General features: G+C 47.8%; 1 protein-coding gene across 6 annotated transcripts in view; it reads right to left on the bottom strand.

Annotated features, from left to right (window-relative positions):
* Window positions 1-22854, bottom strand: part of PRKG1 (protein kinase cGMP-dependent 1) — a 375433-nt gene that overhangs the window by 97926 nt on the left and 254653 nt on the right. For 5 of the 6 annotated variants that reach the window (XM_040070860.2, XM_040070863.2, XM_040070862.2 and 2 more), the window contains exon 5: window positions 12066-12129. In XM_040070860.2, coding sequence (XP_039926794.1) covers window positions 12066-12129 — 64 coding nt within the window. Of the gene's footprint in view, window positions 1-12065; window positions 12130-15377; window positions 15534-22854 lie in introns of those variants that run through there. The other variant, XM_040070866.2, reaches the window with a different exon arrangement.

The raw sequence follows: 22854 nt of genomic DNA, 5'->3' as shown, positions 1-22854 counted from the left end.
ATCTGTGCTTCTGAGGACTCAGGAACAGGGATTGCTCCAGGGAAAAGAAATCTAAAAGGATGCATGGGGACAGTAAAAAAAAAAAAAAAGGGTATTCAACCATTATTTCATTGAAGCAAAAGCAAGTACAGCCTACACCTAATCCATGGGATACACACTTAAATGGATAAACCAAAGGGGATAAACAACAGGGTCCTGCTGTTTCTGAAATGCAAAGATGTGAGAAATGTTTCTAATTTGAAGTTCCTTGATTAAATGATTGCTTTAATTTGTCGTTGTTCCTTTTGGTGTTTGGCACTGCTGTTGCCTGTGTCTGCATTTCCCTGTGGTGTGCTGAGAGTGAGCAGGAGGGAAGGAGATAGGACTGGCACCCTCCTGCTCTTCCTTTTTCTCAAAACCTCCCATTTCGGCATCCTAAAGGCAGAAAAACCTTTACAAACTGAGCTGGACCCAGCCCTCTCCCAGCTGAGCTGCTGGGACAAGCCAGGAGATGGGAATACAGTTATACAAGTGGAAACTGGAAGAGAGAAACACAAAGCATTCCAATTTGGAGCAAAAGGCCATCTCCAAACTGTGATTTTTCCAACTTTGACCAAAGCTCTGACAACTCCTCATCTGAAACTGCTGGTCCTGAAACCCAGGCTGAATTTCCACCAGGAGTTCAAGTCTTTCACATTGAGCTGTAAACAAGACACTACTGTTGTGATAATTCAGAAGCTGCCTGAAGGTTGACTTCCCTCATGGAAAGCAGCAGCAGTTGCTCACCTCTGGCACTTCCATGACCCAGAGCACACAGCGGAGCAGTTTGGTTTCCTTTTACACCATCAAAGTCAAGGTCTTTACACCAGAACACCCAACCCTCACAAAACTCTCCTTGTGCCGATTAACATAGGAGCATTTGTGAGCTATCAAACAGGATTTATTTGGTTTGCCATGGAACAAACACTGCTCATCTCAGAAGCCCCCTAAACCAAGCAGTACTAAGGAGAAGGACATGATCTAGGGATAAACCGCAATGGTTTCAGCTCCTAGGCATGAAAAACATGACGTTGTCCTTTCCGCTGTGATTTTATCCCTTTTCTTTTACATTCTACTGGACTTCAACCCAGCACTTGCTGAGTGCAATTTTCAGGGATAATTAAAAGGCAACAAGGTGGATAAGGGACCATGTTTGGCTAATGCTGACCCAGATTCCTGCTTTCCAAAGGGAAAGGTGCACGAGATGGGAGGAGCTCCTGGCCCTTTCCTTCTGCCGTTGGCAGAAGAATTCTCTTGGCACTGGCTGGAGAGCAGGAGCTGGCCTGTGTGGGTGGGGATTTGTGCTTCAAACCTTTCTCTTTTTTAAGTGGTCTCCCAGTGGTCTGCTGAGAAGAAACAGGAATTTGAGGAGGATGAGAAATGGGGGAAGGAGAGGATGCTGAGGAAGCTGGGAAGTTCAGAGATACAGAGGGAGATGAAAAAGGCAAAAGGTCAAGACCAACCTCAAAGATCAAGAGGGAGAACTTAACGAGTTCAAGGAGTAAGAGAACAGAGAGGTGACAGAGGGTAAGAGCAGCACGGGGTCAGGAGAAATGGGAGAGGAGCTTTGGCAACAAGATTTTCCAGGAAAACAAGATGAACTGATATGGAAAAAAAATAGGATTTATTCCCAGGGGAGATAACAGATAACAAACCACTTGGGTAAAAGGCAGTAGTGGTATTAGGCCACAGATCAAGCCACAAATTGGGGTCAAAACCCCAAAAAGCTTTGCTTGGGAATTTAAATCATACCCGATTCACAGATAATGACTGTGAAATGTGGAGAATTAGCTGAGAATCAGTAATTAGAAAAAGGATCCCCAGGCAACAGAGTGGAACCAATTCATCAGTCACCCTGAGTAAAAATGAGCAAACAGTAAAATTCAGCAAAAATAAAAACACAATTAAAAAACAAAGTTAAGATGCTTGTGTGCCCTGGGCCAGTCACATACATGTAATTTTAGGCTTTTGTTGGATTGAAGTCTCTGCAATTCCATGACATTCCCAGCCTCCTTTGGACATTTCCACACAGGAACGTTGAGGACATCCAACCAGAAACAGAACCCCACGATGGCACTGCACCACAAAACCTCTCTCTGATCACCAGCAGCTCAAGTCTGTGGGGGTTTAATTAAATTTCACTGAAATGCAAGTAAAGAGCTGCTCTTCAATCCTTTCCCAAATACCTCTGATTTAGTTTCCCTCCTCATAATGGAAGAATGTGTGTGGAAATCCCATTGCCATCCCTAAATCCACAGATCTAGTCCACAGTTATTAGAATGGGAATCAATTCCCTGCCAAAATGAAACTGGAAGTAAACAACTTAAATCAACACATTTGTTTCATTTCTTTTCCTTCATTTCCTCCAAATTTTGAATGCTTATTCAACCCAAGTATTTGCATTGCCACCAGGATCCAAACTCATCTCAGAATCAATCACGAGGAATAAAAAAAATGCACATTAATTCAATATATTCAGCCACTTTTCCAGTCACCTGCTATGAAATGTATTTTCTTTTTGTGATCTAGACCGAAGAGGAGACTCTACATCTCCATATGCAAATGCACTTCAAATTATCCCTGGAAACCAACTTTACTGGAAGGGAAATCATGGAAAGCATTGGATTTATCCATCCTCTACAGACTTTTACTGGAACTGGTCATTTTCCCAGTTTTTAAACCCCTGAATTCACCAGCTGCCTCCACTTTGAGGATTCTGTGCAGGGGACAACCAGCCCTGGGTTTGACAGATGATTTAAACACTCTCTCAGTTCATACTCCCTGTTATATCCCCACGGATTTTGGCTGATGCTGGAAAATATCCTCCTTTTCCCTTGAGCTCTCTCATCAACTCTCCAAAAGGTACAAAAAAACCCCCAGAGTTTAATCAACCCACATGACACAAATGCAGCCTCTAGTCCTGGCCTGCACAATAAGGAATTCTGGAATTCACACTTCCATAAGATCAAATGTTTGCCCGAAATATATTTATTAAAGCAGCAAGTGAACTTTCACACTGTGTATAAACTGGGAAAAACTGAAATCTCAGTTTTTGAAACATCAGTAACAACTTTTCCCAATGGAAAAAGAAGCTGCCTTGAGCCCTTCACCTGGGTTTCCACCGTCTCCTTGACAACAGAATTTGGAAAATTGGGATAAAACCTGTATTTTACAAAATGCAAAATATCTCCTCACTAAGCGCAGAAATCAGTATTTTTTACAGCTTAACAGGCTTTCTGCTCCTAAAATTGACTTGGCTGGAGATGCATGCACCTATTTCAGCTTTGCTTGGAGGAAAATTGTACAGGACCTCACACTTATTCCAGGATTTTGGACAACTGGTAACTAAAGAGGAAGGTGTGAGGGAAAAAAAATAAATCATATCCTGATTTCAGAAGAAGATGGAAGTTGAGATTTCTTGAAGGAAGAAGCACATCGCTCTTGAAGGATGAAGAACCTCCATCAATCTCTTGTGCAATGACCCCCTCTCAGAAATATTGGACTTTTCCCAGATGTTTTGTGCTTTAGAGCAGATTTTTGGGAGCATCTCTGATACCAGTCCTGAAAAGAAAACCAGGGCAAGGCTGGAAAATGTAATCCAGGTCAGATTTTTAGCACCAGGCACAGCTGACCCTTTCCTTACCAGGCAAGGACACAATGATCCCGAAATTCCTTCACCAGGGTTTTTAAAACTGCGAATTCTGCTTTGCTTGCATTTCTGTGCAGGAATTTGGGAAATGGCCATTTGGATTTACAAGCAGAGGAGTCCGACCACAATGGAAATGGGATCCCCTCCCACACAAGGAAAATCCTGGGAGAGCAGCAGCTTAAAGCTGGCAATAGCCATGTTATTCCCATTTCCCACCTCTCCCAGCTGACAGAAATCACAGGATGGAAGGAGCAGAGCTCATCTCTTCCCCTGACTGAGGAACCTCCTTTCCCATTCCAGCAGCAGCCTCAGTTTTCCCAGCAATGAGCTGTTTCCCCCCCCACTTGTCTCCAAATTACCTCCAGGGCCACTTTATTTCCATTTTCCTGTTCATTTTGTGTTATTAAAGCCTTTTCTTTAGCACAAGATTCATGTTGAACACAGGAAGAGCACCTGAAGCACAAAGATCCCTGTTTTCCATGACTTTCAGGTGAAGAGCCACAGACTTGGATCACGCCAATAGAAGCTGAGTTTCAGCCCTCCCAGAATAGAGTGGTTTGGCAGAGAAGACGGGGAATTTCTTCTTTTTTCAGGCCTCTGATGGGATGTTTAAAACCAGAGGGGCACAAACCCTCAAGTGTGAGGAGTCCCATTTCCCAAGGGAAATAAATTCCCTGGAAAAGGAGACAGCCATAATTTGAGCGGGTCTGGGGATGGGAAGAAGATCTCCCCACCTTCATGTTTGACCTTTGCTTTAAAGCTGGATTTTAACGATTGAGCCCATTGATGGAGGGTCTCCAGCTGATATTCCCAGCATCCCAAGCCTGGTGGCCATTCCTCAGGTAGCCACAGGTGTCTCCATGACCGCATGGACTGTTCCCTTCATTTTTTTTCCAAATTAATCCCTGGCAGGACTCACACAGCGGGGCCTGCAAGCCAACCTTGTCCCAGACTCCAGCAGGTGTCACTGTGGGCAACGCTATGGGAAAATCCAGCAGGGGAAAAAACGTTGGAATCAAAGGGAAAACACTCATCAGGGTGATTAATATTTGGAGTTTCCTTAATATAATTGCCAATGGTAGATTTTTCCCTGGTTTTAACAGATAAAAAGGCATTGTCTGTGTTAACTTCTTCAGGGCTGAAGGGAATATTTTTGAGTAAGAACCAGGCTGGATTTTCATTCCGGGGTTTATTCCCACCAAAATTAGCCCTTACATGTCTGCAAGTAGGGATATGTGCGTGAGAATTGGGGAATTTTGAAAACTGCTGAAAGAATTCCCAGGAGGAGATGCCCAAAAGAGCAGACAGCCACATGCTCTCCTTCCAAGCTTCTCAAAAAGAATCCAGCACTGAAAGCAGAGCCCTCAGCACACAACAGGAACCTCATCCATGGGGATCCTCCATCCCAAAAATCACTCGGCTCGGGCTGTCAGGAGCACTGCTTGCGAAGAAGGGCTTGAACTGAGCCACCTCCACCACAGTAAAACCCTCCCCAAATGTTAATTAAATTTCAGTCCGAATTCATTGGTTGGATTGTCTCCACCCAGGAAGAAAAGGACAACCACCAACCCGTCGGTCCCAACCTGTCTGCAGCAAAGAAAATGCCTGGAAAAGCAGATTCCATGGGTTCCTTGCCCCAGGGTTGCTGCAGAGCCGCTAGAAACTGGGAACAGTAAACAAACAGATGCTGGGAGATTAGGAACAAGGCTGGATCAGGGAAGAGGCAACTTGGAGCTCCTGAACTGCCCCCCTGTGACCTCTCTGTTGTCCCAGGTGCCATGAAAAAATCCACATCCATCCTGTGTGTCTCTCATCAAGCCTGCAAATCCACCAGGGCAAATAATAACTTATGGATTTGCTTAAATCCTTTCTTTTCATATCTGTGAAAACCTGGAAAATACTTAAGATTACAGCAAAAAAGAGTTTTGTTTTTATTTTTTCCTTTCTTTCATAACTGTGATGGAGTAGCTGGAGAATCTGCTTAGAGAACACAAAAATATCTCCCAGATAGGTTTAATCCAACTGGAAACAGGAAATATTTAAATCCCAACACCTGGATAGCCTGAGAGGGGCAGCTTTAGAAACTAACATTTCATCAGTGACCCCCTGAAAACCTGATCATCCACTCAATGCACCATTGCCAAAAACAATAACAATAAACTAAAGAAAGAAAATCTTGGGACAGAGAACATTTGAGGAAGGTTTTTTCTGTTCGACACTGCCTTTGCCATGTGTCCTACTGGAGACCGTGGCTCTCCCCACCACTGGGAGGTTGACTGAGGAGCAGGAGCTGCCCAAAGAATGGAGAAAAGCGGGAAAAATGCTGGGAAACAGGGAACTACAGAACCCTCTTGGAGGAAGCATGGTTTGGGTTGGAAGGGACATTAAGGATTATCTCATTCCAACCCCTGCCATGTCAGGGACAACTTCCACTATCCCTGCTCCAGCCCCCTTCCAGCCTGCCCTTGGACACTGCCAGGGATCCAGGGGCAGCCACAGCTGCTCTGGGCACCCTGTGCCAGGGCCTCACCTTCCTCACAGGGAAGAATTTCTTCTCTGATAGCTGAGAAAATCTTACAACTCCCAACTCCCATCCTTCTGTGCGTCCTTGGGATTCTCGTGGAGATTTCCATGAATCCATGTGCCTTGGATGAAATGTAATTCCCTAGCTGGGGTGCTCTGGCCTAACTCCAGTGGATTTTAGAACACACACTTGAAAGAAAACCAACAAGCCAGCTCCTCTGCTTGGGGTTTAGCAAAGGAGCCCAGGGGCAAGGGCAGGGGGACTTCTGACAGTAAATGAGATGTAAATAAACTTCTCTGTCTCCAGAGGAATCCAGCTTTGCATGGAAAGCCTCTGGAAAAAGATCCCCCTGACACCACTGGGATTTTCAGCCTGAACAAAAGCTGCTTCTTGAGAGGTTTCTAAATTCATTTTGTAAATCTCAGTTGAAAGGAGAACACCGCTCCCTGCCTGAAAAGTGCATTTGGGAGAGGCCAAAACTGCTCCTTGCACCTGACACAAACACCCACCAGGTCCCACCAGAGAAGACCTAAAGTCCCCACATGTGCCAAGGGCATGGAACTCCAGGAAATGTCTTCCCATGTGTTCAGCACAAGGATTTTATTGGGAAAAAAAAGAGAGGAACGTGACATTAAATCAAATGGGAAGAAATAACAACAGATTTTCCACCCCTCTGGTGAGACTCCACCAGCAGTGGGGTGTCTGATCTGGGATGTGGAGCTGCTGGAAGGAATCCAGAGGAGGCCTTGGAGCTGCTCCAAGGGCTGGAGCCCCTCTGGGAGAGCTGGGATTGTTCACCTGGAGCAGAGAAGGCTCCAGGGAGAGCTCAGAGCCCCTGCCAGGGCCTAAAGGGGCTCCAGGAGAGCTGCAGAGGGACATGGGACAAGGGAGGGAGGGACAGGACAAGGGAATGGCTTCCCACTGCCAGAGGGCAGGGCTGGATGGGATATTGGGACATTAGGAAGTAATCAGAGTCCCAAAGTTTTTCTCCACTGGCCTCACCTTCTAACAGTAAGTTTTGCAAAAAAACTGGGGAAGAAAAACCCCAAATCCTGCCCCATTTCTACCACTGCAGGAGAAGAGAGGATGGACAATAAACACCCAGGGATGACCATATTCCTGACAAGAATCCACCAAAACCAGGGAATACTGAACTCCTTTCCTGGGCTAACACAAGCAGGACATTATTTTTAATTCCCTTCACATGGTCCATGCCCACATTAAAGAAAATCAAAAGGAAAACTTAACTCCAAGAAAGCATTTTATCCCAATCAAAGCTAGAGCAGCTCCTGCCACTGACTCCATTGTATTCCTGCACACCAGTTTTTCCAGCTGCATTTTATTTTCTATTGCTTTTTTTCCCCAAAAAGCTTTTATTTCCTGGTGCACCTGCAAACCCAAAGCTGAGTTCTCATGAGCACCATTTGAAAAATTCATGGAAGTGCAACTCAAATCAAAATTTTGTCCATTTGGGATGGAGTCAGTCATGGCTGAAGCTGATTTGATGTCTCCACAGGCAGCATTACGCTATCCCACAGCTCCTCCACTGAACGCACCCCAGGGTGTCTCCTTTAATTAAAAAAAAAAAAAACAAAACAAAAAAACCCAAAAAAACCATTAACTTTATTTTTCCCTTAACCAAAACATTTTACTCTTCCCTGTTTATTTTGAGTTCTCCCTCAAATCTGATTTCTGGCTCCGTAGCACATCAATGCATGCCTTGGTGCAGGCTCCCTTTATCCAAGAGCCATCCTCACTCCTAAATAAGCCTAAAGAAACCCACTGATTCTTTGGAAAGCTAATTAATTTTGCACATTCTCCCTTTTCTATTCACTGTTGCCACACAATCCCACAAAGGCAGGACTGTGTTCAGCCTCTGCTAATTAACCAGAGCATCCTAAAGCCTTCTGATCCATACTAATTGGGCAGCGTGGAGCAGGAAGGATGCTTGGCACCTCTGCAGGAAGGCCCAGGACAGCTCTTAAAGCTGAACTAAGCCATGAAATCTCCTCCGAGATCCCACTCTCCACCAGCAGCCACAACAGGAGCTCCGTGAGCAACAGGGAGAAATTAGGGGTTGTGGTTTATTTTTTTTTTTAACATTTGTGCCTATCAAAGTTCAGTCTTTCTCTGGAATTAAAAGTAAGAGAAATGACAAAGGCTGGCGAGCAGCACTCATCACACAAACTGAGCTGCTGAAGCGGCTGCAGACGGGAGCTGGGATCCCAGATTTCAGCACCCAGAGCAGCAGGAAGCGTTTCCATCCCTGGCAGCCTCCACCCGCGGGGCTCAGCACATTCCTCTGCCTCTCCCCTCAGTTTGGCTCTGCTGTTTGTCCAGGGATTCACTGGGAGCCGAGGCCAGGCCGCCTGGGGCTGGAGGAAACACATCACCGGCACTTGGATCTCAGTAGTGCATTCAAATAAATTAAAATTCTGAATATTAATGTTTCCAGTGAAAGAAGTCCCAAAATGCACACTGGGAGACGTGGGAATGGCATTCCCAGCACTTCCAAGCTGTTGCTGCTCCCCTGTTAACCTAGGATGAGTTAATGAAGTGCTCTACAGCTGAATTTAGGACAATTAGCCATATTTATATTTAAATATCTATTTACACTGCAACTAAGATAGATAAATATTATATATTTCAATGTGTCATAAAGCATTGTCAGAGAAGCATGGAATGGCTTGGGTTGGAAGAGACTTTAAAGCCCATCCCTGTGCCATGGGCAGGGACACCTTCCGCTATCCCAGGCTGCTCCAAGCCCTGTCCTGGAACACTTTAAATTTCTATACACCCAGCAATAATCTATAAATATATACACACACATAAATGTCAGAGCTGTCTCGAGTTCTGCATACACAGCAAACAAGGCAAATCCGCAAGACGTGGTTTAGACCTGACATTATCTGCACAAAAAATTATCTGCGGGGTTTTGTAAGCAAATCAAAGCGCCTTCGTCACTGTCTCTCGCTGCAGCCGCTCTGATTCCCACACACATCATCTCCCATGGATTACCAGCCTAAATCCCAAACAGTGAAGGAGCAGCGAGGGCACAGGATTGGGAAATGCAGATGAAAAGGCCTGGGTTGGAAATGCCAACGAGACCTTAATTCAATCTCCTCCTGTGCATCTCCAACCACAGAACTTTAGATCTTGGATAATTCTGTCTGGGGCACCAACAGCACACGGAGCTGCTGGAGTGAATCCAGAGGAGCCAAGGAACTGCTCCAGGGCTGGAGTTCCTCTGCTCTGGAGCCAGGCTGGGAGAGCTGGGGCTGTTCATCTGGAGCAGAGAAGGCTCCAGGGAGAGCTCAGAGCCCCTGCCAGGGCCTAAAGGGGCTCCAGGAGAGCTGGAGAGGGACTGGGGACAAGGGATGGAGGGACAGGACACAGGGAATGGCTTCCCACTGCCAGAGGGCAGGGCTGGATGGGAGATTGGGCAGGAATTGTTCCCTGGGAGGGTGGGCAGGCCCTGGCACAGGGTGCCCAGAGCAGCTGTGGCTGCCCCTGGATCCCTGGAAGTGTCCAAGGCCAGGTTGGACAGGGCTTGGAGCAGCCTGGGACAGTGGAAAGTGTCCCTGCACTTGGCAGGTGTGGAATGGGATGATCCTTAATGACCCTTCCAACCCAAACCAGTCTGGGATTAGTTACTCCAGCTGCCCCTGGCTCTCTGAATTCCTGCTTCCTTCCCTGAAAACCTGACCCAATTCAGTGGAGCTGGGACAGATGTTCAGGCAGGTAACTCCTCCACCCCCTACACCCAGGCAAAGGAATCCTCCTTTGAAACAGGATCTACAGTTGGGAACAAAATTTAGAAGAATCAGCTGAAGGCACAACAAAGAATTTGAGATCAAATGGAAAATCGCAAAGTTATGAGTACCTGGAAGCGGCTTCAGAGGAGAAGAGGTCAAGGGACCTTAATTACATCTATCAGCACCTGAACACCTGATTTGAGATGGAAATCCTACAAGTTTTACATTGGAATGGCACAGGGAATAACCTTAAAGAGGAACAACACTGCCAGAATGTGAAGCCACTTATGGACAGGAAAGAAATCCCGATTTTGTGCCACAAAACCCAAATAAAAATGAAGGCAGGGGGGGAAAGAGGGAGAGGAGGAAATGCCAGCTCAGATCTCTGAGCGCTGCCCATGCCCACCAAAAGCTCACCCCACTCCTCAGCCGTGCCAGGAACAGACTCCCCATCCTACTCCCTTCAGGATTTTAATTCCATTTGCTAAATGAAATTATCCATAAAGCCTGAAATTCTTGGCAATGTTGGTGCCACCCAGATAAACCCTGGCTGAGTCACCAGACACATTTTATCATGCAATATTAACAATTCCATGATCCAGAGAGGGTCTCCAATACTTCAGAGGTGCAACCTACAGAAAGGGGGCTGTAGACAGGTGGGAGTTTAGATATAAATACACAGACCTGAGAGCGACTTTTTATTTTTAATTTATGCAAATACAAAAATACAAAACACAGCCTGCTCAATCCAAGGCAAATCCAGAGCAAATAACGCTGATTCCAAGCAGGAAACTGGGAACATCCACTCTAAAAATCCAGATTTATTCCCCACAAATGCTGCTTTTGTGCCTCATTTCTTCACTGATATTTATTAAGATTTTTTTTTTTTTTCTCCTCGCTGCCACGAAATTTTAAGTGTTTCTGGAAAAGTTTTATGGACTTTATTTTGCTCCTTAACTCTTGATAAGGAGCTTAATGCTGGTGATGTGATCCAAGCAAACTCTGGTTGGGAGTGGGGTTTTGAGACAGGCAGATAGAATTTACAGCAGAGGGAATTCATATTCTTTTTTTCCCTAAATCAGAGCATTCCCTGGCAGTAAGGGCAGCAATAAAGCTTATCTGTGAACATGCAATTATTCGAGGTGACAAACAGCTGATTTGTTGGAGCCACAGAATTTATCTGGGCACTAAATAAAAAGGCAGAGAAGGAAAAACACCCCAGCAAAGCTCAGAATAAAAAGAATTCAAATCAACTCCAATGTCAGCAGTGCTTTTCCTCCAAATCCGCGGGAACATCTTCCCTGATGGAGAGGCATGGATGAAGAAAAGCGAGCAGGGATGAAATAAATTACTGCCATACACACATTTCCTGAACTTAAATCACCTTTTGGAAGGGTTTATTAACGACTCTCTGTGATATTGAATTCCCCAGGCACAGAAGGGAGCGCTGTGGGAATAAAATACGGGGGGAAACTGTGATGTGACCCAAATATTTGACATCCATTTTACATCTGCTTATGGAGCAAGGGGGGGGTTGGGGATTGGGGTTTCTTTTTGGTAGGGTACAGGTTAGGGGTTTTTTGAAATTTTGGAGGGGTTGTAGGGTTTTTGTCATTTTTTCAGAGGTTTTTTTTGTTGGTGGTGTTGGTGTTTTGTAGGTGATTTCTTTGTTGTTTTAAATAAGTTTATTTAAAGCCTGACCCTAATGTTGAATCAAGGCAGGCAAAGCCCAGCTCCATCCCAACATCTCAACACTGCTGGAACTCTTCCCAGAGCACCTTTGCCACAACACTTTTAAAATACCCTCCAACGTAAGTGTCCCATCAAATCTGAAATGAGACCAGGTTCTCGCGTTCCCCTCCTCCCCACCACTCACCCAGGGGCTGGAGAAGCTCATTCCCTTCTGGACACCACAGGAAATGATTGATTCACTCCCCAACTGGATAAAAATCCAATTCAAAAACATATAAACCCTGTTCAAAACTGGATTCATTTTCCCCACAACTCCTCCCACGGCCTCGGTGGCTGCCAAACTGGGGAGCTGCTCTTTTGGGGAAACGGAGGATACTGCCAGCAGAAGGTTCTGGACTCATGAAAGCCCAATATTCACAGCACTTACCTCTTCCAGGACATCTGCAAGCTTACTGAGGATCTCCTCGGGAAGGCTCTGGAATGTGGGAACGCTGCAATACAAAGAAACCTGGATTAGTGGATCCCTTTACACAGGGCACAGACCCACCTGCCCTCCTCCCCTCAGTCTTCCTGAGATTTTTCCTTCATGCTCTGGGGCTGAACAGGACAAAGATATCATGGAAGGCTGCTCCTTTTCTAGGAGCCAGGATGGATTTGGTGATGATGGGAGGACGTGGGCCTGATATTTCTGGGTCTGAAGAGACTTCAGCCTGCTAGCAGTGCTAATTTTTCCCAAGGGAAAACTTCTCAGAAACTTTCTTCTCAAAACAATCTTGGCAAACAGCTATCCTTTCCCAAAACAGTCCTTCTCCAGGTGGTGTTTTGCTGTTTCTCTAGTTTCACCAATGGAATTAGAGAGGTGTTGCTCCTATTCACCAATCGTGTTAAGTCTGTATCAGAACACCTTCTAAAAGGTGGTAAGAATTAGACAATAAAGCCTTTTCTATACTCTTTGCCTTCTGAAATACTTGGAGTCTTTAGTCTTTCTGTCGTGTCCTACAGTGACAGGAGACCACTGGAATAAACCTTTGGAGAACCGCCCCTAACGCTGGTAATCAGCCAGGGATCCATTCAGGATCCACTGGAATTCCTGTGTGCCACACACCTGCTCAGTAATATTCCTTCCTGGTCTGCTTCAGCTCCCCCAGAAAAAAAGCAGCACAAAAAGGGGCCAGGAAGATCAGCTCCAAGCAGCCCCAGGTGAAAGAGTGAAACCACACCTGGATGGAAGGAGGGCAGAGCAGAGAGCTCCACAACACTGAGCCCCCATCCAAGCCCTTAGGGAGTTTCTGAACACTTCCCTGGCAGTTTTACAGCCAAATATGAGGCTTTTCATTGGCCAAAAAGGAGACTTTGTCACTTGTCTGGCAGCAGCTCCCTCAGCAAGGGCTGCCCAGGCCATGCTGGGATGAGAAGGTGATGCAGGCACAAAGAGCCCCCAGACCCAGGGTCCACAGGAGTGCACCTAAATCAGTCTGGAGCAGGATGGGGAACACGAGTTTGGGTCTCCAAAGCTCCAGGGAGTGTCCTGACTTTGAAGCTGTATCCCCACTGCCTACAGCCCAGCCAGGGAGGCTGTGGAATCATCCTCCTTGGAGAGCTTCAAAAGCCATCAGGATGCAGCCCAGGGCAACCTGAACCAGAGGACCTCCAGATGTCCCTCCCATCCTCTGCCAGCCTGTGACTTGCAAAACTCTGGTTTCTCATCCTCGCTTTTCCATAAAAACCTGAGATCCTTCAATATTCCCAGGTGACGCTGAAGGAAACACACTGACACAATGGAAATTTAACCCAAAATACACCACAGCCCAGAGCAGCAGTGGCTGCCCCTGGATCCCTGGCAGTGTCCAAGGCCAGGTTGGACTTTGGGGCTTGGAGCAGCCTGGGACAGTGGAAGGTGTCCCTGACATGGCAGGGGTGGCATTGGGTGGGATTTAAGGAGCAAAGAAGGCTCAGGGGGAACCTTGTGGCTCTGCACAACTCCTGACAGGAGGGGACAGCCAGGGGGGGTCGGGCTCTGCTGCCAGGGAACAGGGACAGGACAAGGGGAAACGGCCTCAGGCTGTGCCAGGGGAGGCTCAGGTTGGACATGGGCAGGAATTTCTCCATGGAAAGGGTGCTCAGGCCTTGGCAGGGGCTGCCCAGGTGGAATCAGCATCTCTGGAAGGGCCTAACAGCCATAGAACCTGGGGATGTGGGTCACTGTGGGGCTCAGCAGTGCTCAGGAAACAGCTGGACTTGATCTTGAATGTCTCTTCCAGCCTAAGTTATTCTTTGATCATTTACCCTTCTTTTAAGAATAATAATAATAAAAAAAGTAGCTTCAGTTGAATCTATTTAATGATAACAACACAAACCTGGGCAGATAAATGCAGAAAAATATCACCTGCCATGCTCTCAACAACAGCCTTTTTTTTTTTCCTTAGGAAGAGCGCTTTTATTAGTGGGAGCACCTGGGCCCACATTGTAACAGGAGCAAGCAAACACCTGGACAGGAATTCTCTGACAGCCAGGCCTAAGCATAAAATGAAAGCTCATTACAGCAATTCCAGCATTCCCAAATGAGGAATGAACTTACAGGAGAAGATACCAGCCTTGGACAAGTGGTGAGGTTTTAGTGCGGTGGCACCCTTAAACTCCCAAATTGGGGTGAACCCACCACAGGGTGCATTTTTGGGTTTTGGGGGTTTTTTTTGGCTAATTATGCCTGTGAAATCCAATGGAGGGTAGCGAAAGACATCTGTTATAAATCAATTCCATAAAAACCAGGGAAACAGGCCCTAAGTTCGTAACAAATTCCAACTCTTACCATGAGAAAAGCATAAAACTTCAACTCTGCAATAGAACAAGTAACAGGAAAAAGGAAACTGTTGACAAAACAAACTCCAACACATCATGGGATTACATTATTGATATCCCATATTTAGGGGGGGTTGTGGCAGGCCAGAATTTCCCTGAACAGCCAGAAGTGACAAAACAGCCAAACATTTGAGTTTCTTTGATAAGAAGAGAGCAAGACTTGATTCTCCAGGTCAATAAAAATCCTCCTCTGCTCTCCACAGGACAATATTAAATGGAATCATAAAACAGAGCCTTGAGTCCCTCCAAGAACTGCCTGGATTATTAAAAGACTTGTGTACAAAAGGAGTGTTTCCATGATTATTTCCAGGTGGGTACTTGCCCTGAAAGGCAAATGGAGCCTCAGCTCTCCAGCGAGAGCCTTGAGCAAAACAGCTGAGCTGCAAATTGCTCCAAGTGGAAAAACACACAGGATGGAGGCAAAATGGGAGCAGAAAACCTCCCAGGGAATCTTTGATCACGACAGCAAGAGGTAGGAAAATTGTATTTCCCTTTCTACAACTGTGTGAAGAAGGCTGGAACTACAGAAGGGCAAACACGCAGAGTTGGGATGTGTTTAGGGTAGAAGAAATCACAGCAAATGCTGCTGCACCTGTTCAAGGAACAATTGTTCTGCCCAACAAAGCAGGGTCAAACAAACCCAGGCTTTGTCCAGCAAGCTCTCCTCTCACTGCTCCCTAAATCCCAGCAAGCTCTCCTCTCACTGCTCCCTAAATCCCAGCAAGCTCTCCTCTCACTGCTCCCTAAATCCCATCAATAATGAAGATTTTTAAACACCCACTCCAGACAGTAACAATGCTACAGCTGACAAAACAGATATTCTGGTATGCAGCACTGAAAGTCCTCAGCAAAGCTTGAAACTTGTGATTTTTCTCCCTACCTGCAGCACAAATGAAGGACTCCCTTTGTTCCTCTTCTTCCAAAACCATCTCCCCCTTTGCCCAGGAAAAGCTCACTTCAACAATCTTAGGAGTTTTTTTCCAGTTTAGCAACTGTGATTTGACTGTACAATAAACAAGAACAGCCTGCCAGCCTCTCCCAGAAGGATGAAGCTCCTCCTGCTCACCTCACCCGGTCCTTATAAGGGACTTTCTCCAGCTGCTTCTTATTCCACTTAATGAGGAGTAATTTCTCCAACTGCCCTGAATCCCCTCCCTGGATGAGGTTATGGAATCCAGTTGGGGATGGAATGGAGCTATTCACAACTGACCTGCAGCCCCCCTGCTCCTCTAAGCTCTTGAGGGTGATATGAGTGTTAAGAAGTATGGATACCAAATTATTTATGCCTATTCAATAGGATTCTCTGACAAAAGTACAGCCCAGGATCCACAGGAGGATCCAGGGCGCCCTAGAGAGGCAGCAAACAAGGAGGCAAAGCAGACTCCTCGCTCCAGGGATTTGAGTTTTAACAGAAAATGCAATAAACTGGATGAGTTTAATCCATGCACAAACAGCATTTTATCAGGAGAGCGCGACTGCCACCGCAGGGAACGGGAGGAGGGACCTGCTCCAGCCACCCTGCCCCTACACCCTGGGCACTGAGCAAGGCAAAGAGGAGAGGTGACACTTCCCTGGCCGCACTCCCCACTGCTCAGCCACGGAACACTGTGCAGGGATGGCAGCTCCCGGACCCAGGAGAATTTCCTGTGGGGAATTGCTCCGTGTCTGGAGCCATTCCGCCTGGCTCCAAACGTGACACATTTTTCCAGAGACCTCAGCGTGCCCAGCACCAGCTGCCAAACTCAAGGAAAGCAGCTGTGCTAAAACATCCATGGATTGAATCCCCGTCCCCACGGAGGAGCGGGGATATGCCCAACCCGAAGGAAGTGGGAAAGGTCGTGGCTCCATCCATCCCCGGGGATGAAGTCACCAGGCTGCTCTCAACTTCTAGGTAGAAGCAACATCCCCATTAAGCACACTTGGATTCATCCCTGTGATCCATCCCCCGGGATGGCTCCTGGAGGAAGCAGCAAGGGCTTCCAAGCAGTGCTGGCTGTGGCCCAAGGCGTTGTTTGCAGCCTCAGACGCGCTCGTTGGCAGCGCTGCCAGCTCCGACAGGACATTTATCTTCTGACACACACCACAGCTCGCAGGGCTCCTGGCTCTGCTCTGCCTCCGGGATAGAAAAGCAACCATTCACTCTCTAAATCCCTTTCAAGACTCATTCCCAAACTTCTGAAGGGTGTTCAGTGAGGGTGCTCATCCAGGGCGGTGGCAGATGTTTCTCCTGGGTTAAGCCTGGAACAAAGCCTCTCTTATTGCTGCTTGGCACCATCACAATTGCAGCTGTTGTCACTGTTCTGTGCCTTGGCTAAGCAGAGCTCCAAACTCCAACACTCCAGTAAAAGGAAATTAAAGCTGAGCTCCCTGAAACTTCTTTTTTGGCACCCAACCGGAATGAAGGCTGCAAAATGCAGATGTCCTTCCTTGCCACACTTGGGATGCTCCTACAGCTCTGTCTCAGCTCCAAAAGAACTGAAGTTACATCCGATCAGCCCAAGCCAATCCTTGATTTGGGATAGCACAAAAATGATGTTTTGGACAACTCGTGCTGTACAGGCAGCTTCCCACTGGGCTCCCAGTTGTGTCAGGAGGGAATGCTGGCTCCACCAGGATCATGGTCCCGGCATAGTTTCATGGAACCAGAGTGGCTGTGGTTGGGAGGGACCTTAAAGCCCATCTAGTGCCACACCTTCCACTTTCCCAGGCTGCTCCAAGCCCCAGTGTCCAACCTGGACACTGCCAGGGATCCAGGGGCAGCCACAGCTGCTCTGGGCACCCTGTGCCAGGGCCTGCCCACGCTCACAGGTACATTCCTTTTGTGTTGCAAACTGTTGCATCAAAAGGTAATTCCTCTTTTCTGGAATATATATATATATTTTTTTTTTTTCCAAATAAATATTATTTGGAGGATCAACTGCTGTTTATTTTCATTCATAGTACCCACAAGAGAAGTGGCAGAAATTCATTTCAGGAAAGGTGTATCTATTTCTCCAAAAATCTCAGTCCTTCCCCAGTCACACAGGTAATTGCTAAGTCAAGGCTGCTTTTCCTGTAGCAATTTCCCAAATGTTTTGCTTGTATTCATGGAATCTCTGAGGCTGGAAAATCCCTCCCAGCCCACGGAGTCCCAGCTGTGCCCGATGCCCACCCTGTCCCCAGCCCAGAGCACTCAGTGCCACCTCCAGCCCTTCCTTGGACACCTCCAGCCATGGGCACTGCAAACCTCCCTGGGCAGCCCCTGCCAAGGCCTGAGCACCCTTTCCATGGAGAAATTCCTGCCACTGTCCAAACTGAATCCTTCCCCAGCTCCGTTCTCTTCCCTGGACATGCTCCAGCCTCTCCAGGACTCTCTGGCTGTGAGGGCCCAGAACAGGACACACCTCAAAGAATATTTGAGAACCGGGAGGAAGGGACAGGGAGGGTGACAGCCACTCACATTCCCATTAATTTCACTTTGGGTTGGCCTTGGAAGCACATCATGGAACAGAAGTCTCAGGAAGAGAGAACGGATTTGCTCTGCAGGTGCTGCAGATGATTTATCCGCTGTGCTGAAGCCACACAGGAAATAAACAATTCACAATTACTCATTTTGGAGAGGGTGAAAATGGAACAGCCACAGTTTGAACACTCTGCCACTCATTACACAGCCCTTATCAGGGAAATAAAATCCTGAAAGGAGGTTGTGAGACAATTGTTTTCAGGGATCTGGTTATATCCTAAGCCTTACTACACACAGGAAAATGGGAGAGAAGAAGAACTGATCTTATCCCTTATGAGTAAATACTAAACTAAAGCAAGTGCCAAGAATTGCATTTTTAACTCTTGTGCTGACATCACGAGAGCAGGACTCTCAGTGTCCCTGAGGGGAACGTGAAATGATCTCAAAAGGATCAGAATCACCAAGGCTGGAAAGAGCTCCAAGAGCAGAGTCCAGCGCTGCCATGTCCACCATTAACCCATGTCCCTACCCACCACAGCTGTGTGGTCTTTGAACATTTCCAGGACCCTCTTCAGGCCCAGGCTCTGTGTTCAACAGGCAGATCAGGAACTCCAGAGGAGTATTTTGCCTTGCTCCTGTCAATCCCTGCCTCCCCCTGACAGGGGTTCATTATCACAGAGAGCCCTCCCACTGCATCTCCTTCGGCAGCCACTGGGGAGATGGGACTGACTTAAAAGAAAAGTTCCATAGTCGCTGTCAGCATGAGAGGGAGGGAGAGTAATTAGCAGGTATGTGAACCCCCTCCTCCCACTGCACATGAATTCACTCAGGATGATTCATCTGGAAAAGGACAATCGCTCCCTGAGCGCAACAAAGGCTCAGCAGAAGCAGCAGCCAGTCTGGGAACCCCGGTGAAGTTTGGGCAGGCACAGTTCTGGCTGCTCACGTCGAGGCACAGGATTCACTCTGCTGCTCCTGAGCCACCTTACAGAGGGAACCTGCTCCTGCTGGGATCCTCGGGGGATGTTATGGGATGATTTTGGATCTAGCAGGGGGCATTTCTTCAAATCTGCGAATCAAACTCTACCTAAAGTCCCAAATCAGAACTTTTCTACCTTCAACTTTTCCAGCACTGCTGTATCACAGAATCCCAGGACGACTGAGGCTGGAAAATCCCTCCCAGCCCATGGAGTCCCAGCTGTGCCCGATGCCCACCCTGTCCCCAGCCCAGAGCACTCAGTGCCACCTCCAGCCCTTCCTCGGACACCTCCAGCCATGGGCACTGCAAACCTCCCTGGGCAGCCCCTGCCAAGGCCTGAGCACCCTTTCCATGGAGAAATTCCTGCCCATGTCCAACCTGAGCCTCCCCTGGCCCAGCCTGAGGCCATTTCCCCTTGGCCTGTCCCTGTTCCCTGGCAGCAGAGCCCGACCCCCCCTGGCTGTCCCCTCCTGTCAGGAGTTGTGCAGAGCCACAAGGTTCCCCCTGAGCCTCCTTTTCTCCAGGCTGAGCCCCTTTCCCAGCTCCCTCAGCCCCTCCTGGGGCTCCAGCCCCTTCCCAGCTCCGTTCCCTGCCCTGGACACGCTCCAGCCCCTCCAGGCTCTGTGGCCAGAAGGGGCAGAACTGAACACAGCTCTCGAGGTCCCTCAGCAGCGCCAGCCCAGAAGGACAATCCCTGCCCTGGTCCATCTGGCCACGCTTTGTTTGATATAAATACACTGATGATTAAAGATAAAAGCTGTCATGCAAAGCTTCACAGCTCTGAACACTGATTTTTATGATCCTGCATTCTCAGTACAGCTGAAATTAAATTGTCTTTGGCTTGCACTGTAATTATCTCTTCAAAACAGTTTTCTGTCAAGGAGTTTCTCTCCTGCATTTTTTCCCACTTGTCTAGGGCATTTCATGGGAAATGAAACCTCACCCTTCAACCTCTGGACAGACCCAGAGTGGGTGCACCAAGCCAATTTTCTGCTTCTTGATTGAACCACAGAATCCCAGGATGGTTTGGGTTGGGAGGGACCTTGCAGCTCATCCAGTGCCACCCCTGCCATGGTCAGGGATACCTTCCACTCTCCCAGGGTGCTCCAAGCCCTGTCCAGCCTGGCCTTGCAACCCTGGAGCACCAGAATGAAGTGCAACCAAGACCATTACCTCACACAAGGTAGAAAACGAAAGATTTTTGGGACTGATTTTCATGGCGTGCTTCAAAAGAGATCCTTAACGCTGGTCAATGTGTCAAAATCACTGTGACTGTAAATAAGGGACAAGTGGCATTTGCATGCACGGTCTGTTTTCTCTCCTTCCTCCAAATTGGGTATTTACATCATATCCAAGACCCAATGAAGGCAGGAGTCTTGTGTCTAAGAGATCTCTGCTGCACTTGACAGCATCATAATCATCTCTTTTTCATGGAGCCACTGACACCCTTTCCAAGCACAGCCCTGTTTGCTGCTGGAACGCCGCATCCTCCTTGTAGCCACCCCGCTTAAGTGAACGCATCACAGAGATCACCATCATTTTCTGCCTTCAGAATTACATGTCTACAAAAGAAAGACAGGCTGTAAATGTTTTTAACATCCTCTGAATCATCGGCTTTTCATGTTCTCCTGGGCAACTTCCCCAAAGCAAAGGGAAGAAAGGGCCAGGGAGCTCCTGGAGCGGGGCCAGCGGAGGCTGCGCAGCCGAGGAAGGGCCCGGAGCATGCGGGGGCCCGGGAAAGGCTGAGGGAGCTGGGGCTGTTCAGCCTGGAGAGGAGCCCCAGGCGAGAGGGGCCCTGAGCCCTGGGTGTCCCTGTGTGCAGGGAGGGCTCCCAGCAGGGCCCAGGCTCTGCCGCGGGGGCCCGGCAATGGCACCGCAGCCACGGGCAGGGCCTGAGCCCAGCGACTGCCCCGGCACGGGAGGCACAGCTTCTTCCCTGGGCGCTGCCCGGCCCTGAGCACATTGTCCACACGGCCTGGGGGGGCTCCTCCCTGCGGCTGCTGCAGAGCTGTGTGCGCACAGTGCTGTGCCCTGGGCTCTGGGATGGCCCTGCTGGAGCACGGAGGGGGCACCGGGTGCCCGCTGGGCTCCCTCAGCCAGCCCGGGACCCTGTGTAATATTTAATTTTAATTTTTTTTAATTGCTCCCTGACACAGGTGTTGAGTGAATCGCCACAATTCACAAAGTATTAAAACACCTAAATAATCGCCTTTTTTTTTTTTTTTTCCCCTTTTATATTAGTTACTATAAGAAGGATTTAAAATCATGGATGTCCTGCCCAACACATTCCTAGGCTGAGAGTCAGCAGGGGTGACCCCTGGTTGACATCATCACCAAATGCCAGACTCTGGGTTTGGGAGCAACCTAGAGCTCCTTACTCTGGCTGATACATATGAGATGATCTATGGAGGGAAAACTCAAAAAAAATCCCTTCCGAGTGAACACCAGAGGATCACTTCTGACACCACCGACGAGAAGAGACTTCCAAGAATGACATAGTCACCCCAGAGAGATGAGCCACAAAAATGGTACCAAAATTCAAAGAATTTTGTTCCTTTCATGGTGAGAACCAAGTACAGCCACACTGGGATGATTTTCCATGAAAATCCACCTCAGAGGCATTTGAGACCTTCCCACTAACAAACAGTGCTGTACCAACCCCATGGATCCCCAGCAAGACCCTCAAGATATCCCAACCAGCCCAATTCCATTATCCCAACGCATGAATGGGCAAAACCTCCTTCCTTGTGATACATAACCTGCACAGAATCCCAAATACCTTTAAAGTACCTCTAAACCCATAGCTGGCATAACCCTTTCTCCATGATAAGCCTGAGTCTTTTATTGAATTAAAGAAAGGAGAAGGATGATTTAATCCCAGACATTACAACGCTGTTGATTCTCCCTTTACATCTTGGAGACCAAAATTTCCTATGCACAGCAAAGCCTTCGCAGCTGAAAATGAATTAAAGGTCGAGGACTTTCAAGGGGCCTGGGCTGCGTTGGAGAAATAATCAAATAAAGCCTGACAGATTCCACACACGGCTCAAAAATACAATTGCTTATGAAAACATAATCTCGGGAATATTAGAGACAGGCGAGCAGCATAATGGGCAATAAAAAACCCAAAAATAAACAAAAAACCCCCTCTGTGCCAGGAAGCCAACTGCAGTAATTCCATACAATTCTGTTCTGCTGCTGTCAAACCCTCACGGCTTCCACTCCCTGGCTGGTGATCCCAAATCCAACCCTCAATTCTTGATCCTACTGGCTCACCCCAGTCCTGGCTTTGTCTCCCAGCACAGCCCATCTGGGGTCAGTGATCCCAAAACCAATCCCAAATCTTCATCCTACACCAAGGCTTATCCCAGTCCTGGCTTCTTCTCCCAGCACATCCCATCTAGAGCTGGCGATCCCAAACCCAACCCTCAATTCTTGATCCTACACCCAGACTCATCTCAGTCCTGTCAGGAGCAGGATACCCAAGCTTCCAACTGGAGCATCTGGAGTTTGGATGATCCATGAGGGGAAAATGCAACATTCCAGGTCCAAAGCAGTCTGGAAAAAGGGAGGAACCTTCTGGTCAGTGGTCACCAGCGAGACTGACCAGCCACAGGTCACTTGGTCCATGGAACAGCCCCTGTCCTGCCATTAGACGGAAATTCCTGGGGACTTTTCCTTTGGATCCAGCGAGCATTGGATCCATCCCTGCTTGAATCCCAACAGATGTTTCATTTTGCTCTCTCCAGCATTTTCTCTTTTCCATTATTTTCTCCACTGCAACATAAAAGCTTCACTAAATTCACTAAATTAATTGCTGTTCAACGGATGACAAAAAGTCAGCACGTGATGGGGCTGTCTCTGTATCCCAGGAAGGGAATTCCGCTGGCACCCTGCTCTGTCATTCCCTCGACCCGTGGTTGAACCTCCAAAACT

The sequence above is a fragment of the Hirundo rustica genome, chromosome 8 (assembly GCF_015227805.2).
Source record: "Hirundo rustica isolate bHirRus1 chromosome 8, bHirRus1.pri.v3, whole genome shotgun sequence".
Classification (NCBI taxonomy): domain Eukaryota; kingdom Metazoa; phylum Chordata; class Aves; order Passeriformes; family Hirundinidae; genus Hirundo; species Hirundo rustica.
Note: the sequence above shows the minus strand (reverse complement) of the source record. Positions and strands in the feature narration are given on the sequence as shown.